At 47.9% G+C, this 19,271-nt stretch overlaps 1 protein-coding gene across 1 annotated transcript; it reads left to right on the top strand.

Annotated features, from left to right (window-relative positions):
- The first annotated feature begins 8,116 nt into the window (after positions 1 to 8,116).
- Positions 8,117 to 11,840, top strand: ICMT (isoprenylcysteine carboxyl methyltransferase). The gene is given in 5 exon segments (XM_018552346.1): positions 8,117 to 8,346; positions 9,685 to 9,773; positions 10,117 to 10,286; positions 11,352 to 11,587; positions 11,629 to 11,840. Coding segments are annotated over 5 exon segments (867 nt in total). The 5' UTR covers positions 8,117 to 8,133; the 3' UTR covers positions 11,788 to 11,840.
- Positions 11,841 to 19,271: the final 7,431 nt, after the last annotated feature.

The raw sequence follows: 19,271 nt of genomic DNA, 5'->3' as shown, positions 1-19,271 counted from the left end.
GAAAGCAACTCCCAGCTGTGTTGCAGCCACTCGCCACTTAACTCAGTGGGACACATTAGCCAATAAGGTGCGCCACTCAGGCTTTCACCGAGCATTTTAAAGCTTCAAGTGAGGTGGCTACATAATTCACCTATTCTCCGCTGGGTCAGGACCTCTTCAAATGTCCGTTGCAAAAACTTTGGATTAGTTTAAAATCCTCCGTAAAATTGCAGCTAATGTGCCTGGTCATGGTGTGGGTGGGCTTTGGATAGAGGCAGGAGACCCCCCAACACCTCCATTCAAAACTCCTGTCCGACTTGAGACTCTCCCCTCCAAGCGGAATCTTTCAGCCTCTTTGAAAATGGCAATTTTCTGCTTCTAATGCCCACAGCCTTCCCATTTGTAGTTAATCTTCATGCTTCTTTGTTGAGACTACGATTAAATCTGGCAAAACAACTTTATCAAAATCAGACATCCCCGCTCATTACAGAGCTGAAAAAAAACAAGAATGCGCCCAACAAGGTTTTGTGCTGATTGGAGAGACAATTATAGGATTCATTGGTTAGATATAAAACACAGTTTTGCACTATTACTCTTCTAAAAAAACCCACAGCTGCTACAATTATTCCTCAAGATCAATTTAATGCTCTAGACATGAAATAATGACTTTGTAGAGTGCACATCATAACAAACCAATGTGCAGTAAAGAGCCCCTTAGTGATAATAATAATAATAATAATAATAATAATAATAATATTACAGTAACCTCAGACAGAAATCTGCAATAACAGACAACAAATAATAATAATACAATGTTACATATATCAAAGAGTGAAAAGAAATTAGAAAATGTCCCAGGAGGAGGATTGTTTGTTCTGTAGATCAGGAAATTCGGGACATTTATTCACTTTCCTGATGCGGCAAAACACTCAACATGAATAATCCCATTATTTTCAATGGTGTCCATTCACATATGAGTGTTGTGTCCCTTGTCGCTCAAAAAAAATACATGAGCTTCATCTGGGTAGAATTGCTTGTTTTGGCCTCTTAGACTCCAATGGGAATGCCTGAAACATGTCTGAAGATGCAGCCATTTAATTTTTTTTCACAATTCTATAGAAGTCTATAACACAATGGGTAGATGAAGCAACAAGACCTCAGATGTCCTTTCGAATGCAGAAATAAAGTTTCTGCTGTAAGGCGCATATGTCCCAGATCTTCTACTGAGTGTCCCAGGTCTTCTACTGAGTGCCCTAGGCCTTCTACCAAGTGCCCAAGGTCTTCTGCTGAGTGCCACAGATCTTCTACTGAGTTCCCTAGGTCCTCAACTGAGTCCCCCAAGTCTTTTTCTGAGTGCTTTGAGTCTTCTACTGAGTGTCCCAGGTCTTCAACTGAGTTCCTCTTGTCCTCTCTTGAGTGTTCTGTGTCCTCAACTGAGTCCCCCGGGTGTTCTACTGAGTGTCCCAGGTCTTCTACTGAGTGCCCTAGGCCTTCTACTGAGTTCCCCAGGTCTTCTATTGAGTGCCCTGTGTCATCAACTGAGTCCCCAAGGTTTTCTATTGAGTGCCCTAGGTCCTCTACTAAGTGCCCCAGGTCTTCTGCTGAGTGCCCCAGATCTTCTACTGAGTTCCCCAGGTCTTCAATTGAGTGTCCTGTGTCCTCAACTGAGTCCCCCAGGTCTTCTATTGAGTGACCTGTGTCCTCAACTGAGTCCCCCAGGTCTTCTATTGAGTGACCTGTGTCTTCAACTGAGTCCCCCATGTCTTTTTCTGAGCGCTTTGAGTCTTCTACTGAGTGTCCCAGGTCTTCAGCAGAGTGTCCCAGGTCTTCAACTGAGTTCCTCTTGTCCTCTCTTAAGTGTCCTGTGTCCTCAACTGAGTCCCCCAGGTGTTCTACTGAGTGCCCCGGGTCTTCAACTGAGTGCCCCAGGTCTTCAACTGATGTCCTCATGTCTTCTATTGAGTGCCCTGTGTCCTCAACTAAGTCTCACAGGCATTCTATTGAATGCCCCAGGTCTTCTACTGAGTACCCCAGGTCTTCTACTGAGTGCCCCAGGTCTCCAACTGAGTTCCTTATGTATTCTATTGAGTGCCCTAGGTCTTTTACTGAATTCCCCAGGTCTATTATTCAATGCCCCATATCTTCTACTGAGTTACCCTTAGGTGTACAAATAGTTGTCATCATCCCAAGTACAATCCTTCAAAGCTGATCATTGATTTTTGCTGCCACTATTAGGCACATGTTTCCCTCTTGAGAATCCTGTCGAGAAGATAATTACATAAATACATTTTTGATGAAGTACTTGGGTTCTATATTTACCTAAATGTTACAATTCATATTTCCTTTTCATTAACGACATCAGTCCATTGATTACCAATGACATATATTATATGTGCATTAAAGTTTTGGAATATCATTTTGTTTACCAACTCTTTTTTATCTACCGGTATTTGTATTTTTCAGCAATATCATTTAATAATAATAATAATAATAATAATAATAATAATATTACAGTAACCTCAGACAGAAATCTGCAATAACAGACAACAAATAATAATAATACAATGTTACATATATCAAAGAGTGAAAAGAAATTAGAAAATGTCCCAGGAGGAGGATTGTTTGTTCTGTAGATCAGGAAATTCGGGACATTTATTCACTTTCCTGATGCGGCAAAACACTCAACATGAATAATCCCATTATTTTCAATGGTGTCCATTCACATATGAGTGTTGTGTCCCTTGTCGCTCAAAAAAAATACATGAGCTTCATCTGGGTAGAATTGCTTGTTTTGGCCTCTTAGACTCCAATGGGAATGCCTGAAACATGTCTGAAGATGCAGCCATTTAATTTTTTTTCACAATTCTATAGAAGTCTATAACACAATGGGTAGATGAAGCAACAAGACCTCAGATGTCCTTTCGAATGCAGAAATAAAGTTTCTGCTGTAAGGCGCATATGTCCCAGATCTTCTACTGAGTGTCCCAGGTCTTCTACTGAGTGCCCTAGGCCTTCTACCAAGTGCCCAAGGTCTTCTGCTGAGTGCCACAGATCTTCTACTGAGTTCCCTAGGTCCTCAACTGAGTCCCCCAAGTCTTTTTCTGAGTGCTTTGAGTCTTCTACTGAGTGTCCCAGGTCTTCAACTGAGTTCCTCTTGTCCTCTCTTGAGTGTTCTGTGTCCTCAACTGAGTCCCCCGGGTGTTCTACTGAGTGTCCCAGGTCTTCTACTGAGTGCCCTAGGCCTTCTACTGAGTTCCCCAGGTCTTCTATTGAGTGCCCTGTGTCATCAACTGAGTCCCCAAGGTTTTCTATTGAGTGCCCTAGGTCCTCTACTAAGTGCCCCAGGTCTTCTGCTGAGTGCCCCAGATCTTCTACTGAGTTCCCCAGGTCTTCAATTGAGTGTCCTGTGTCCTCAACTGAGTCCCCCAGGTCTTCTATTGAGTGACCTGTGTCCTCAACTGAGTCCCCCAGGTCTTCTATTGAGTGACCTGTGTCTTCAACTGAGTCCCCCATGTCTTTTTCTGAGCGCTTTGAGTCTTCTACTGAGTGTCCCAGGTCTTCAGCAGAGTGTCCCAGGTCTTCAACTGAGTTCCTCTTGTCCTCTCTTAAGTGTCCTGTGTCCTCAACTGAGTCCCCCAGGTGTTCTACTGAGTGCCCCGGGTCTTCAACTGAGTGCCCCAGGTCTTCAACTGATGTCCTCATGTCTTCTATTGAGTGCCCTGTGTCCTCAACTAAGTCTCACAGGCATTCTATTGAATGCCCCAGGTCTTCTACTGAGTACCCCAGGTCTTCTACTGAGTGCCCCAGGTCTCCAACTGAGTTCCTTATGTATTCTATTGAGTGCCCTAGGTCTTTTACTGAATTCCCCAGGTCTATTATTCAATGCCCCATATCTTCTACTGAGTTACCCTTAGGTGTACAAATAGTTGTCATCATCCCAAGTACAATCCTTCAAAGCTGATCATTGATTTTTGCTGCCACTATTAGGCACATGTTTCCCTCTTGAGAATCCTGTCGAGAAGATAATTACATAAATACATTTTTGATGAAGTACTTGGGTTCTATATTTACCTAAATGTTACAATTCATATTTCCTTTTCATTAACGACATCAGTCCATTGATTACCAATGACATATATTATATGTGCATTAAAGTTTTGGAATATCATTTTGTTTACCAACTCTTTTTTATCTACCGGTATTTGTATTTTTCAGCAATATCATACATTGGATTTCAATGCTCATGAGGAAAGAAAAACAACATCACCCACTTTTTTCTATCACGGTATACCTCAAACCCTTCTTCATTTTGGTCCAGGTGCCCGGGAAGTGCTCCAGGTCTTTTAGGAAACCTACAAATGCCCCTTTACCAAGTCCTGCTCTAGGTTGTGTAACATGGAGAATAAAGTTTTGCCAGAGATTTCATGGCGTCATTAGGGAACTGTTTAACGGATGATGTATGTGCCAGGAAAGTTGATTCATTGATTCAGAGACCTGTTCCCAGGAGCTGTGGCCCCCTTTGTTGAAGAGTGTGTCGAATCTCTTAGAGGACCGTGGAGAAGGAGGCGGACTGTCCGATTTCCACGCTTCCCAAGCCCTGCTCGCACTATAGATTCCCCGTACATTGTTCTCGGAGGGGAGCGCCTTGTTGTTGGGGACTGGCTGGTTCGGCCACAGCTGCGGTGAGAAAACTTTATTGTGAACTTTACATCGCTCCATTATTTCGCCATTATTCCCATGTACATGTGACAGAAAACAAATCTGCCCATTGTACTCCAGGTAACCTCGAAAAAAAACTCCGGGGACGTAGACAAGCTGACTCTTGAAGGAGAGTGACCAGCGCACCGTTACTTTGGCTTTGTGACTCTTGTGGAGAAAAATGTCCATTTTACAAATTCTTTGTGATACATTGTTACAAAAGAGATTGCATCCACTTGAATTCCTGTGTATAGAGTCAATCTCAATTTCCGATAGCTATCGCTGCATTTGAAGCAGAACTCTGGCCAGAAATGACAAGATAAAAATGAATCGTTTATTAAAAGATCAAATTATAAAAACAGCTTTTGCTGCAACATTCAGCTTCAATGCAGAGATTTCACCTGCAGTACTTTATTCTGCCACTAGAGGTCCTCAGTCTGATCAGTCATCATTCAACACACTCCTCGTAGCCCAGGTCATCCTGGACCCACCCCAGGCTGTGAATGGACAGTGAATAGAGCAGCAGTACAGTGATGAGCTCATCTCCCTATTACACTTCTCTCTCTCCTTCTATCAGCATGCTTCTTGCCAGCATATGGACTGATTGGCTCCTTGTGCTGGTTCTCCAGCAATCCAGCACTGGAAAACTATCAGCTATTACCAGCAGACTCATGGTGGAGGCTCACTCAGCCTCCCTCATGCTATCTATGTCTTGTGGTTGGAAAGCTTGAATGGATACGCTTCCTCTGTGCCCTAATGCTTCCAAAGACAGATTGAGAGGGGATGAGGGACACCATGGGGTCTATTTGTAAACAATTCACAGGGCTTTTTTTACCCTGCGAATATCTATGAATGTTTGTTTTGGATGAATAATGCCAAAAACTTAATATATTTTGTTCCCAGTACGAAGGTAGTGTTTTAATATTACATTATGGCCACTAAGTTAAGCTTTTCCTAGTTCGAATGTAGTGTGTTGTAATAATACAGTATGGTCACTAGATGAAGCTTATCCTAGTTCGAATGTAGTGTGTTGTAATAATACAGTATGGCCACTAGATGGAGCTGAAGAGCATGGGAAACAAATACTTATTTCCCATGCTCTTCAGCTCCATCTAGTGGCCATAATTTGATATTACAAAACACTGCATTCGAACTGGGGCAAAAAATATATTAAGAACATTTGCTTTTGGCATTATTCACCCAAAACGAACATTTATGGATATTCACAGCCCTGCAAACTGTTTATAAATAGACCCTTATGAGTTGCACGGTGTTGCTGGTAAATGGCTGTCAGCTTCCAATGCTGATTCCTGGACAACCGGGCAGAAGTCAAACATGACACTATGAGGGGGAATTGATCAAAACTGGAGCAGACAAAATTTTGAGCAGATTTGCATTGCAACCAATCAGCTTCTCTCTTTCGTTTTCAAATCATAGCTGAGCAAACTGAAGAGAGATGCTGATTGGTAGCCATGCACAACTGCTCCAAATTCTGTCTGCTCCTGTTTTGATAAATTCCCCCCAATGTATTTATCAAGGTACATATGTTATATGGCTGTTTGATGCTCATTGAGTAATTGTAGGGTGAACTTCCACTTTACTGAATGCAGAACGGCTTAATTGTGTGTCTTCTATATCTGCCCGGAGTTTAGCACTCAGATTTATCTTACGTGCTCCTTCTGAAGCTGACAATTTATGATTTCTTCCCTAAATTTACACTTAAAAGGCATTTGTGGAGGTGACACCTTTTGTATTGTCCCGAGGCATTGGTCTACCATGGCCCTCTGACCCGTCAGTCAGTCTAGAGCCTCTCATCCCTGTCGTCGATGGGTGCGACGTCTTTTATCTTCCCCCCCTCTCACTCCGCTTCCCACACTATAACAAGTCTCTATCTCTGCACCCGCTGAATGAGCCGTGTGGGTTTTTCCTGCCATTGTCCTCTGGCATTCACTTCCAAGTCTTTCAGATGCTGTGTTTGACTCCGCTCCCCATCAAAACAAACAGCCACCATCTGGGGGAATGGAAGGGCGGCTGCTGAAGTGTTTTTGTGAAGGCCGGACAGCTCTCTCCATTCATAGACGCGTCTGATTTCGCCTTTAACTCCCATCGCTGTGTTAAATGAAAACATGTTATAAAGAGAAACGTATTTTTACTGTCTTTTGACTTTAAACAGGAACTTTACCCACCAATTTAATGTCTCCCAAAACATTCAAGGTTGTGTGTGCTTATTTCAGCTCTCAACCAAACTTTGAAGCCCTCAAATGGCTGGCGGCATAGCTGGTCACATGTGCAGCACCATTAGGGTTGCCATCCAATCCGGTTTTCACCCGGACAGTCTGGTTTTGGAGTCTTGTATCCGGTTGTCCAGCCAGGGGACACCCGGACACACAAGACACTCATTGTCGGCACTTTAAACTTTCTGACAGATGCAGCTGCTGAGGTCCCCGGCAAGCGCCATCTCTGGCAGCTGCATTGACCTGAAAATGGGTCTTCCTCTGACCTGCGGGCACCTGTAAACAGGTACAGGCCTTCTCTTCCTCCAGCTCCCTGACACCGTGCTGCCCGCTTGCGGACCCCTGGTGAGACACCATAGCCCAGACAGCCCACCTGAGAGTGCGCACAGCCCACCTGAGAGTCGCACAGCCCACCTGAGAGTCGCATAGCCTACCTGAGAGCAGCACAGCCCACCTGAGAGTCACATAGCCCACCTGAGAGGCGCATAGCCTACATGAGAGCAGCACAGCCCACCTGAGAGTGCGCACAGTACACCTGAGAGGTGCACAGCCCACCTGAGAGTGCGCACAGTACACCTGAAAGTCACATAACCCGCCTGAGAGTCACACAGTCCACCTGAGAGTCACATAGCACGCCTGAGGGTGCACACAGCTCACCTGAGAGTTGCACAGGCCACCTGGAGACATCAGGATGCCAACCCATGTAATTGTGCAACAAAATTGTGAAGCTCGGCAAGTCTGCAATAGTTTAGCAAGTCATTTTCAAACTTGCAGCTCAATTGCTTGCTATCTGGGCTTGGGACTCCATGCTGTTGTGGAACTACAAGTCCCACCATGCAGGTGCAAGACTGACAGCCACAGGAATGACTTCCAGAGGCTGAGGCACGATAGGATTTGTAGTTTCACCACAGTTGGAGTGCCAAGGCTGCCTACCTCTGATGTATAGATAGCCTATAGGTATGAAGGGTGGGGGGTGGGAAGGCTGACTGTCACATGCTATATACTCTATATAGTTCTGCGCTGTGCGCCATCCGGCCGGTGATCGATCAAAACTACGAACTTGTCGAGTTGTGGGACCGCATTACTTCCGGTTTCCTCAGAACTACGAGGTTTTTCACCGGCAGGGGTCGCTGTGCCTCCTCCTCCTGTCCGTGTGGCAGCTCAGGACACGCCCCTGCCTGGGCGGAAGTGGGTGGTACGCTTCCTCTCTGCCTCCTCCAACATGGCCGGCGAGCGGCTGGCGGTGGAGGGGAGAGTCAGTGTGGTCAGTTTCCTCCTCGGGTTGTCAGTGATCTTCCTGCCGATCGTCACCAACCGCTACATCGAAGTCGGGCCCGGCCTGCTGGGGAATACCGGGGACCGAATCATCTTCACCGCTTTCATAGCCGTCCTCAATGGGTTGCTGCTACTTCTCTACCGGGGAGCCCATTACCAGGTACACCGATCTCCCCACTGACATCTCCACCGGGTGCACCGATCTACCCACTGAGGTCTCCACCGGGTGCACCGATCTCCCCACTGAGGTCTCCACCGGGTGCACCGATCTCCCCACTGAGGTCTCCACCGGGTGCACCGATCTCCCCACTGACCTCTCCACCGGGTGCACCGATCTCCACACTGACGTCTCCACCGGGTGCACCGACCTCCCCACTGACGTCTCCACCGGTCCCACAAGGGATTTGTGGGGTCGCAGGGGGACAGGGAGGGGGGATTTGTGGGGTCGCAGGAGGACAGGGAGGGGGGATTTGTGGGGTCGCAGGAGGACAGGGAGAGGGGATTTGTGGGGTCGCAGGAGGACAGGGAGAGGGGATTTGTGGGGTCGCAGGAGTGAAGGATTTGTGGGGTCACAGGGAGGAGGGATTTGTGGGGTCACAGGGAGAAGGGATTTGTGGGGTCACAGGGAGAAGGGATTTGTGGGGTCACAGGGAGGGGCGATTTGTTGGATTGCATGAGGACAGGGAGGGGGGATTTGTGCTATTTCCAGTAATAGGATTTGTCAGGTGACACTGAGAGGAGCTCAGAGTTAATCTGGTTCAGTGTCGGTGTCACCGCTGTACATTGTATAATGTGAGAAGAGAAGACATTGTGATCTATGAGACTTCCCCTCTCCTCCTCCTGTCATGTATAACAAGTGATGTAGAGGAGAAGGGGGGGGGGGTAAAGACACGGAGCGTATGACTCAAAATACATCTCAGGCCCCATTCACACGGCAGTGTCATACATGTCATTATATGCAATCACAGGACATTACTAAACACATATGAACGGATGTGATGATTGTAAATCGGATCATTCACACTGTGCGCTCACCTGCGTTTGGAAAATATAGAATCCTGTGCGTCCTGCGTCCATCCTGAATGTGTGTAAACATTAACAAACGCAACACTTCCCAGATCAATGGCCTATGCATTCATTGGCCGGAGTAATATTTAACCACACCCCCTCCCCCCTTCTCTGGATATCTATTATTACATTAATGTGACAGGCGGCATCACTCCCCAATAGGGAGACTCAGGAGTCATATATGACCACACCCCCTTCCTCCTTCTCTGGATATCTATTACTTTCATGTGATGGGCAGCCTCACTGACCAATGGGGAAATTAAAGAGGGGGGTGGGGGCAGAATTAAATTTGACTTTAGAGAAAGTGTCGATATTTGCATAGAACTTCCTCTCCCCATACCTCTGGATCTGCAGATCATTTCAATGTTTAGTCTTTATTATCAGTAACCTGGACCCATTCCTCTCTCTTCATCCCGTCTGTGTTGTGCAGGTGGCCATCAGAGCGGCGTTCCTGGGCTTTGCCTTCGGCTGCGGGCTACTGGTGGGCGTCAGCCAGTCAGGGTGGAGGCACTTCGGATGGTGAGTAGTGTACATCGGGCTCCACTGTCTGCTCGTCACAGACGAGTGGATTTTTCGAGCCCTGTATATATATATATATCCACATGTCCCGCCCCTTTCCTTCATTGGATTTCAGCTCTTTCAATGATAGTCTCAGCATCCTTGTAAGCAATACCTGGTGGTGCTTTGACAGCCACTCTAAATAAAAGGTCCTCTTTATTGCAGCACGCTGCAGCGCACTATGAGATCTGACCGAGCCCTCTTTGATCCTGACCTGTGCAGTAGTGATGTGACTTCTATCAGATTCAGTTGTTATATTGATTCCTGATACATTCGAGCTTTCTCTTCCCCCTCCCCCTCCTAGGTACGTGTGTTCTCTGTCATTCTTCCACTACTCGGAATACTTGATCACAGCGGTGAACAATCCTAAAAGTTTGTCCCTGGACTCTTTCCTGCTGAATCACAGCGTGGAGTACACACTGGCGGCCATCTCCTCCTGGGTGGAGTTCACCATCGAGAAAACCATCTGTCCAGGTACGTGTCTTTTAAAGGGCTTGTATAGGATGTAATGACCTTCCAGGTACGTGTCTTTTAAAGGGCTTGTATAGGATGTAATGACCTCCCCAGGAGATTGCAAACTGCTAAAAGCCTACGCCACCTTTCAGAGCAGGCTTCAGGGGGCACCCTTCAGAGCAGGCTTCAGGGGACACCTCCTTGGGGATTCCCAGGACATGCGATTGTGTGCGGTTGCATCCGCATGTATGGGGTTACATCTGCGTGGCAATCGCTGAAAAAAAGGTAGATGTACCTATTTTCATGACATGCACCGCGCAGTGTTTTTAACCGTGATCGTGTGGGATCACCCGGGCGGTATTGCAGCAGGAAAACGTGCAATCTGCCTGGCATGCCGTTAGAAAATAATGGCACTGACAGCACGATCGGCAGTGGTGTGCGATTCCGTGACCACTCAGCCATCCGCTCGGTTTCGTGCACGATGACCGGGCAGTTACAGATCGCACACCACCGCCAATCGCGCTGTCAGTGCCATTTTCTAATGACACCCCAGTCATGCCAGGCCGATTGCGCGTTTACCTGCTGCAATACCGCCCTGCCCGAGCGGTTGCACACAAAAAAAACTGCGTGTTTATTTGCATGCAGATGGGGGCAGCGGGGCTGGTTTTAATTTTTATTTACTTTGTAAAAATGTTTCATTTGTTTTATTATTTTTACTTTAATTGCTTTTTTACTTTTTACATTTTTAATATTTTTTACTTTTTCTTTTAAATTGTTTTTTTTTTTTAAACGTAACTGTATTTCTATCGGACAGGGAATAATAATCCCGTGTGATAGCATTTGGAGGGGACAGGTACTCTTTATCTAACCTGGAGCAGCGGTGCATGGCAACCAATCGTCTCTTATTTTCAAAGCTTAACTGAACACTTTGAAGAGAGAAGCTGACTGGTTGCCATGGGCAACAGCTCCAGATTCTGTCTGCTCCAGTTCTGATAAATCCCCCCTGATATGTTTCTGATAAGGAGAGCCAGGCTTTAGTTCTACTTGTAGTGTGATGTTATTAGTGAGAATTGTCTTGTTTTGCAGACCTGAAGCAGATATCATGTCTGAGTGTGATCGGACTGGTGATGGTGATCTTCGGGGAGTCTCTGAGGAAATCTGCAATGCTCACTGCCGGCTCCAACTTCAACCACATCGTGCAGAATGAGAAGTCGGAATCGCACATACTGGTGACCTCCGGAGTTTACTCCTGGTTCAGACATCCTTCTTACGTCGGGTGGTTCTACTGGAGCATCGGGACCCAGGTACTGTGCCACTCTTAAGTCCGAACTCTAATATCTGCCCACTGCAAACCCAAATAGAGGCCAAGATGGCTACTCTGGCTTCCTGGAGGTTTTTCCGCGAGCGAGTGGAGGAAGAGGAATACTCCCTGATCCACTTCTTCGGAGAGCAGTATATTGATTATAAAAGGAATGTTCCCACCGGCCTTCCGTTCATCAAAGGAGTAAAGATCGAGCCATAACCCGGCACACGTAAGATTTCCTGTTCCAAGGATTTAGAACACGTCTGCTCCCGACGATCGGCTTAATACATACTTCTATTTCGATATCATTTATATGCATGAATGTAAAAACAAAATGCTGGTTCCAAAATGACACGCACTGTGCAATGCAATATGTAAAAGCCGGGAACACCAGGACACCACCGAATGCAAAAAGCTCTTCTTTTTTTTATTCCAGAGGTAGAAGTAATTCATTAATCACCGGAGTGAACGCAGCTCTTCGATGCGGTTTTGTGTAGCAAACACTTTTTAGAGATACGGCGAGCCCTGAAATAACCTCAAAGTTCATGCATCTCAGTAAGGGAACTGTCTGACGCCACTGAGGTGATGAAGAGGTTAAACAGATCAGGGAAGTTTCCCTAGCATCAGCGGTTCGGGATCAGATTATTTTATCAGCGGGTACTGACGCAAAATGATTCCGGATATCTTTTATCTTTAGATGTTCCGTAGTATTCCCTTACCTGGTGTCGGAGAGGCCGCTGTTTCTTTCCAAGTGTTGTCTGCCATGTTACCACATGCAGTATAGCAGAGACTGACCTCAATAATAAAGTATTACTGTCCTGTGGTTTAAAGTGGCACTGGAAATTTCTGACACTGCCATGTTGGTGGCGGTTATCAGCTCTCATTACTTGTCTGTTACACTTTTACAGGCCTTCTATGTATTCTCTGTGCTCCGGGAGTGGTTATAAGGGCCTATCATGGAGATATCATAACGCCTGAACCCAGGGGAGGCGTTTCACGGGCTTTCCTGATCATGTGATCACTATAATTGACTTTCACAGTGATCGGCAGCTGTTGGTGATGGTGCAGTCATACTGCTAGGGGTGCACGACTGAGCAAAGTACAGTGATACATATATGGGGCAGAGCAGAGCAAAGTCCACCTCTGTGCAGCCACATATATGCGTACAGTCAGAGGGACGGGGGTAAAGGCCTGGCTTTTGTTGGCTTGAAATGGGTTTGCATAGTGAAGCAGGTCAAAAGAATTTCGAATGATCCCAGAAGTGTCCCAAACGGATGCCATCGAGATGTTCTGTTACACTTTTACAGGCCTTGTATGTACGCTCTGTGCCGCGGCAGCTGTTATAAGGACCTATCATGGAGATATCCTAACGCCTGAACCCAGGGGAGGTGTTTCACAGGCTTTCCTGATCATGTGATCACTATAATCGGCTTTCATCGGGAGCCGTCGGTAATGATGCAGTCATAGTGGTAGGGGTGCACGACTGAGCACAGCAGAACAGGGCAAGGCCCTCCTCTGTGCAGCCACATATATGCATACAGTCAGAGGGAAGGGGGCAAAGGCCTGGATTTTGTTGGCTTCAGATGGGTTTGCATATTGAAGCAGGTCAAATGAATTTTGAATGATCTCAGAAGTGTCCCAAACTGATCGCTCGAAGCCCACAAGTCGTAAGGGTGTCTTCACACTCGCAGCTTGCGGTGCCATAGAATGCCCACGGTGGTGCGTTGGTGCCGTTCCTTGAGCTGCAAGGCATTTGCATGTGTTATGTGCAAGGTCATGTAAGTCAATCTGACCAGTATAGGAAGCAGTCATACTTCCATGAACACATGGCGGCCATTGGCGATATTCCCCAGCTGACTGGTCTTGCTGGTAAAATTGATCGTTTAAAATGGATATTCATTAGAGATCTCTATTTCCCAGAGATAAGGCCAGGGGTGTCCACTGAACCTCCTGAGGACCACTGATGGAATGATTCTGTCATGGTTGTCCGTGCCATAAGGACCCATGACTGAATAATTGCGTCATGGGTCCTTCAGGGTTTAAGCTTCCTTCATGTGCTAAATGAGAACTTCTATATGCCTATGCCACATATTAAAGCCCTTTTTGTCCTTTAAAGAACAGTACACGATATGTGTTGGTGCAATAAATGAGAAAGATGGAAATTGCGGTTGAACACGCAGAGCGAAAATTGCTTTGGTCCTTAACTGAAATACAAGCATCTGAAGCTTGGTCCTTAAGGGGTTAAAGCTCGTTTTTTAGTATTACTATTAATAGGGATGCACCAATACTAGTAACGGTGCTGAGTATTTGGGCGAGTCCTTGTACTCGCTCCAATGCCTAGCCCGATACCTGAGCTTTCCGTATCGGGAAGCCGGGCAACGAGTCATCATAAGGCACCCGGCCTCCTAATTGGCTCGTCACTTGGTGACGGCTCCCCGGCCAATCAGGAAGCAGGACAGCATGTAACGACTTCCTGATTGCTCGGGAAGCCGGTCAATCAGGTAGCCGGACAGCGACGCATTACCCGCCCCCGGCTTTCTGATTGGCCAGAAAGCCGGCTTTATGCTCCCTAGTCACCTAGTGACAAGGTAGCATGGAGTCGGCTTCCCGGTCAACTTGGAAGCTGGGTTGCTGTGCCAAAACAAAAAATATCAGTGCTCGATACCGAAAAACTGGTATTGGCGCATCCCCAGTTATTATAATACGGGATCTATATGGCACCAAACGTTTGCGCAGCACTTTCCAAAATGGGGTAGACTGTACAGTTTCAGTACAATAGGATTAGAAGGTCCCTGCTGGCGAGAGCTTACAGTCTATTACATGTATAATAGGGGTAGCTAAACTCCGGCCCTCCAGCTGTGGTGAAACTACAAATCCTATTAGCCTTTGCAAGGCTCTGACAGCCAGAGGCAGGGGCACGATGGGATTTGCCCCATTTGTGTAGAGAGCATTCATAAGCCAGCCTTAGGCAAGCCATTGATGTAAGCTGCGCTTGTGCTCGATAATCTTATCCAAAGATGTAAATAAAGACATTTCAGAAGATTATTATATGATGGAAATGGCGGATTCTAGTGCTGCAGGTGGATTTTTCTGGCACTTGATGAGTAAAAGATGATGATGCACTTACTCATCTAGTTTATTAACGGTTTAGTACATAGTGCTCCCCTAATACAGTGTGCAGTACATACCAGGCTTTTAAAGGAGAACTTTGGGGTCAGTGTTTTTCCCCATAGTTCTCCTAAGTGTAACGAGAGGACACAAACTAGCGTCCTCCCGTCACCCAAAACGCAGTATATAGGGAGCTACAGCTCGCGGTATACTGAGACGCCGCAGCTGAAGTGGATCCCCACAATTCTGTCTGGATCCACCCAGCTGCGTGAGTGACAACTGGTTCTGCCTATCTAGAGGCAGAGCCAACTGTACCCACCCCCGTCCGTTCCTCCAGTCAGAGCTGGAGGATCGGGGAGGGGGGAATCCAGTCACGGCTCTCTGCCGGCACAGGATTGAGAAGTGAGCGAGCGCCGGCATGTGTTCGCTCACCTCCCGATCGGCTCAGATTCTGAGTGAAAGTCACTCGCCTCATAGTTCTCCTTTAAAGAAAGCCAAGCACTAGTTATGCACTTGTTTAGTACTGTATTTTTCCATGTATAAGACTATACTTTTTCTTAAACATATTTAACTAAAAATGGAGGGGCGTCTTATACACGGGGGGCCGAGAGGAGTACCACGTTTGCGAAACTGCTGATACCTCTGCAAACTAGCCTCACGAGTGAAAGCTAACGGGTTTCCTCCAATCATGAGCCTTATGGACCTGACGCCAGCGGATGCTGCGGAGAGCGTGTAGCCAGTGCCCAGATGCAACAGGGAGCCCATAAAAATGTCAGAAAACAAAAATAAATACCGGTACCAGTAAGCGGATGTCTTACTCTGCAAAATTTAAACTGGATGTAATCAGTCATGCAAAAGAGCATGGAAAATATTGATTTCTGAATTTTGGGTAAGAAAAGTGGGGGCGTCCTATACATGTGGGCGTCTTATAGACGGGAAAATACAGTACTCTTAAAGATAGACAATCCCGAAAGGCGCCACTTCTTCCAGCGGCGTGCCCAGCCCCTGACTCATTCAGCTTCTGCTGTGTTATTGAATATCCCCCTTTACAACATGAGCTATTCACAACATCCGAGTAGTTTAAACCATGGTGTTTGTTGACCTGTTGCCAGTGGGAAATGTGAACTATTCATTGGCAATAATCCATATTCATCGAAGTATAACCTCTTCATTTTATATTTTTAATAAATCACAATATATAAGGAAATGTATTCAAAAGCGTTACGCATCACATGTCAGACTTCTGCCTTAAGTAGTTTTCGAGTAGAGCAAAGGTGGGCAACTTCGGCACTCCAGCTGGGGTGAAACTACAACTCCCATGAGGCACTGCAAGCCTCTGACAGCCACAGGCATGACTCCCGGAGGCAGAAGCATGATGGTAATTGTATTTTGAGCACAGCTGGGGTGCCGAGGTTGCTTACGCCTGGAGTAGGGTTACAATGGGGTACAGACTCTTGTTGCTGCAAACAGTCTATGGTCGGCTGTGGAGAACATGACTAGCAGCAGTCTGAACATTTCCCATTGGACGCTCTATGTGCTTCAACACAGTGTCCCCATTGGGAGATTTCCCATCTATTCCTGGTCTGATGACAACCCAAAATGTGGGATTTTCTTTCACGTTAAGTGATAACATTCACCGGGACACATAGAGCGGGTGAATCTCCCTAGTGAAAACCTGATGGGGATTCTGATCCCTCTCCACCTCATCCAATGCAAAAAAAAAAAGTGTTGGCAGCAGTAGCACGTTAAAGTGACCCCCATGCCGTTCCATATCACAGCTGCTGTCTAGTGATTCCTAAAGAGCTGTGAGCAGGAAGAAGCTTACACCGGCCTCTGTGTACAGGGACTGCTCGATGGGATAGTGAAGGAATGGCACGGGTCACTAACAAGGGGCAAGTACGCAGGTTGGGGGATCTGAAAACAAGGCCTGGGACATGCACCGTTACAGGTAAGTCGGTGATGGGTGCTCCCCTTTAAGTCCTATTTTTTGTCATTGTTGCTGATCATTGTGCGATATCTCTGTGTAGCCGCAGGTCTAGAATCCAGCGCCTGGAATGTATGAGGGTAAAAAGACCAAAGATTGAGGCAAGCGTTCTGTATTTCTTGTGTTCCAAAAGACGCCTGCTGCCCGGAGCAACCAATTACAAGTCGGCTCTCATTCTGTCATTTGTACACGAGGACTCGTTTATGACAAATGGATCCTCCGCAGAATGTTATGTTGTAGAATAAATCAGGAATTTGGTTGCTGTGGGTAACTCTCCCCCAATTCACCCCCCCTTCCCCCTCCATAATGGTTCATAGATCCTCGTTTGGTCGCCATCCATGGACAACGGTTTTATTTTTCTTAGCACCAGCCGTCTAATGTTCCCTTTGTTACTTAGTATTTCTTTGTGATAAAAGATCAGATTGTGTTGTCACCATATGGAGAGGTTCTAGGAAATAGTTTCCTGTAGCTGCTGTCGGAAATGAGAGGAAAACGTTTTCTGTCGGCTCGTTCACATCTATACGGCATGCACACCCTGCAGAGACCTGCGACCAGGAGGGACATGTGCTGCATGTAATTGGGTGCCGCTGCCTGTTACTCCCTATGGGAGGACGCAGCTGCATGGGGCTACACACCAACCTGCGGGTGCCTGCACATGGACCCACACTTTGTACAAGTCCGGGTGCCCCACATGGGCGCGTGCTGCATCCAAGTGCAGGTCCCGGGTGCCCCATATGGGTGCGCGCTGCATCCAAGCGCAGGTCCCGGGTGCCCCATATGGGTGCGCGCTGCATCCAAGCGCAGGTCCCGGGTGCCCCATATGGGTGCGCGCTGCATCCAAGCGCAGGTCCCGGGTGCCCCATATGGGTGCGCGCTGCATCCAAGCGCAGGTCCCGGGTGCCCCATATGGGTGCGCGCTGCATCCAAGCGCAGGTCCCGGGTGCCCCATATGGGTGCGCGCTGCATCCAAGCGCAGGTCCCGGGTGCCCCATATGGGTGCGCGCTGCATCCAAGCGCAGGTCCCGGGTGCCCCATATGGGTGCGCGCTGCATCCAAGCGCAGGTCCCGGGTGCCCCATATGGGTGCGCGCTGCATCCAAGCGCAGGTCCCGGGTGCCCCATATGGGTGCGCGCTGCATCCAAGCGCAGGTCCCGGGTGCCCCATATGGGTGCGCGCTGCATCCAAGCGCAGGTCCCGGGTGCCCCATATGGGTGCGCGCTGCATCCAAGCGCAGGTCCCGGGTGCCCCATATGGGTGCGCGCTGCATCCAAGCGCAGGTCCCGGGTGCCCCATATGGGTGCGCGCTGCATCCAAGCGCAGGTCCCGGGTGCCCCATATGGGTGCGCGCTGCATCCAAGCGCAGGTCCCGGGTGCCCCATATGGGTGCGCGCTGCATCCAAGCGCAGGTCCCGGGTGCCCCATATGGGTGCGCGCTGCATCCAAGCGCAGGTCCCGGGTGCCCGCTGCATCCAAGTGCAGGTCCGGGTGCCCCATATGGGCGCGCGCTGCAACCAAGTGCAGGTCCGGGTCGGCGTGTAATTGTGTGTACCCGCATCCTCCCATAAGAAGGTACAGGTAACTACACACAGCATCTGTCCCTCCCAGGAGCAGGTTTCAGTGCACCGGTCAACTCACTGCAAGGCAACTGTTTAATAGAGTACATCAAGGGTAGGCAACCCCAGCACTACAACTGTGCTGAAACTACAAATCCCATCGTGCATCTGACTCTGGGAGTCATACTTAAGGCTGTCAGGGTCTAGCAGTGCCTCATGGGAGTTGTAGTTCCACAACAGCTGCCATGCTGAGGTTGCCTGGAGTAAATTATGGAAACAGATTCAATTTTGACCTCTTTGTGTCACCTGAGTAAAGCTGACCGTACGCTGGCCGGACTCAGTGCACTTGGACCAGCGTGTGGCCCCCATTGGGACCCATCCAGCACACCCCTCTTCCCTGACCCTTCAAATCAGGGATAGCCAAACTGCAGCCCTCCGACTGGGATGAAACTACAAGTCATGTTAGTCATTGCAAGTCTCTGACAGACACAGGCATGGCCTACTGAGGCAGATGCATGATAGGATTTGTAGTTTCCCCGCAGCCGGAGGGCCGCAGTTTGGCTGCCCCTGCTTCAAATGTTCAATCGACTTTTGAGTACAATAGCCCGGCGGCACGATGGAGGGGGAGGCGGCGGGGGAAGAGTGTTTTCTTGGTCAGTGTATGGCCAGATTTAGGCAAATGATGGATTTCAAGTGTCACAAGCCGTCTGCTGACTGTCACTCGTCGTCTACATCGGACTGCTGCTATCCTTATATGTATTCTCCGGTTCCAGCACCAGCCGCTGTGTACCTACCACAGCCCCGCCAATACACACTGGAGCACAGCATGTCCCACCCAGCAGCACTGTGAAAAGCCTGCTGAATCTGGCAGCAGCGTATGATATAAAACTCTGACTGTTCTCTGACTTTAGCACAGCTGTGGCTTGTACTGGATGGTATTAGGGATACGATGGCTGACATTACCGGATGCTTTATGTTGCTCTAGGTCGGGGGGTAGGCAACCCTGGCTCTCCAGCTGTGGTGAAACTACAAATCCCATGATGCATCTCTCTCCAGGA

This window comes from Nanorana parkeri, unplaced genomic scaffold (assembly GCF_000935625.1).
Source record: "Nanorana parkeri isolate BGI_ZX_2015 unplaced genomic scaffold, ASM93562v1 scaffold5, whole genome shotgun sequence".
NCBI lineage: Eukaryota > Metazoa > Chordata > Amphibia > Anura > Dicroglossidae > Nanorana > Nanorana parkeri.
Note: the sequence above shows the minus strand (reverse complement) of the source record. Positions and strands in the feature narration are given on the sequence as shown.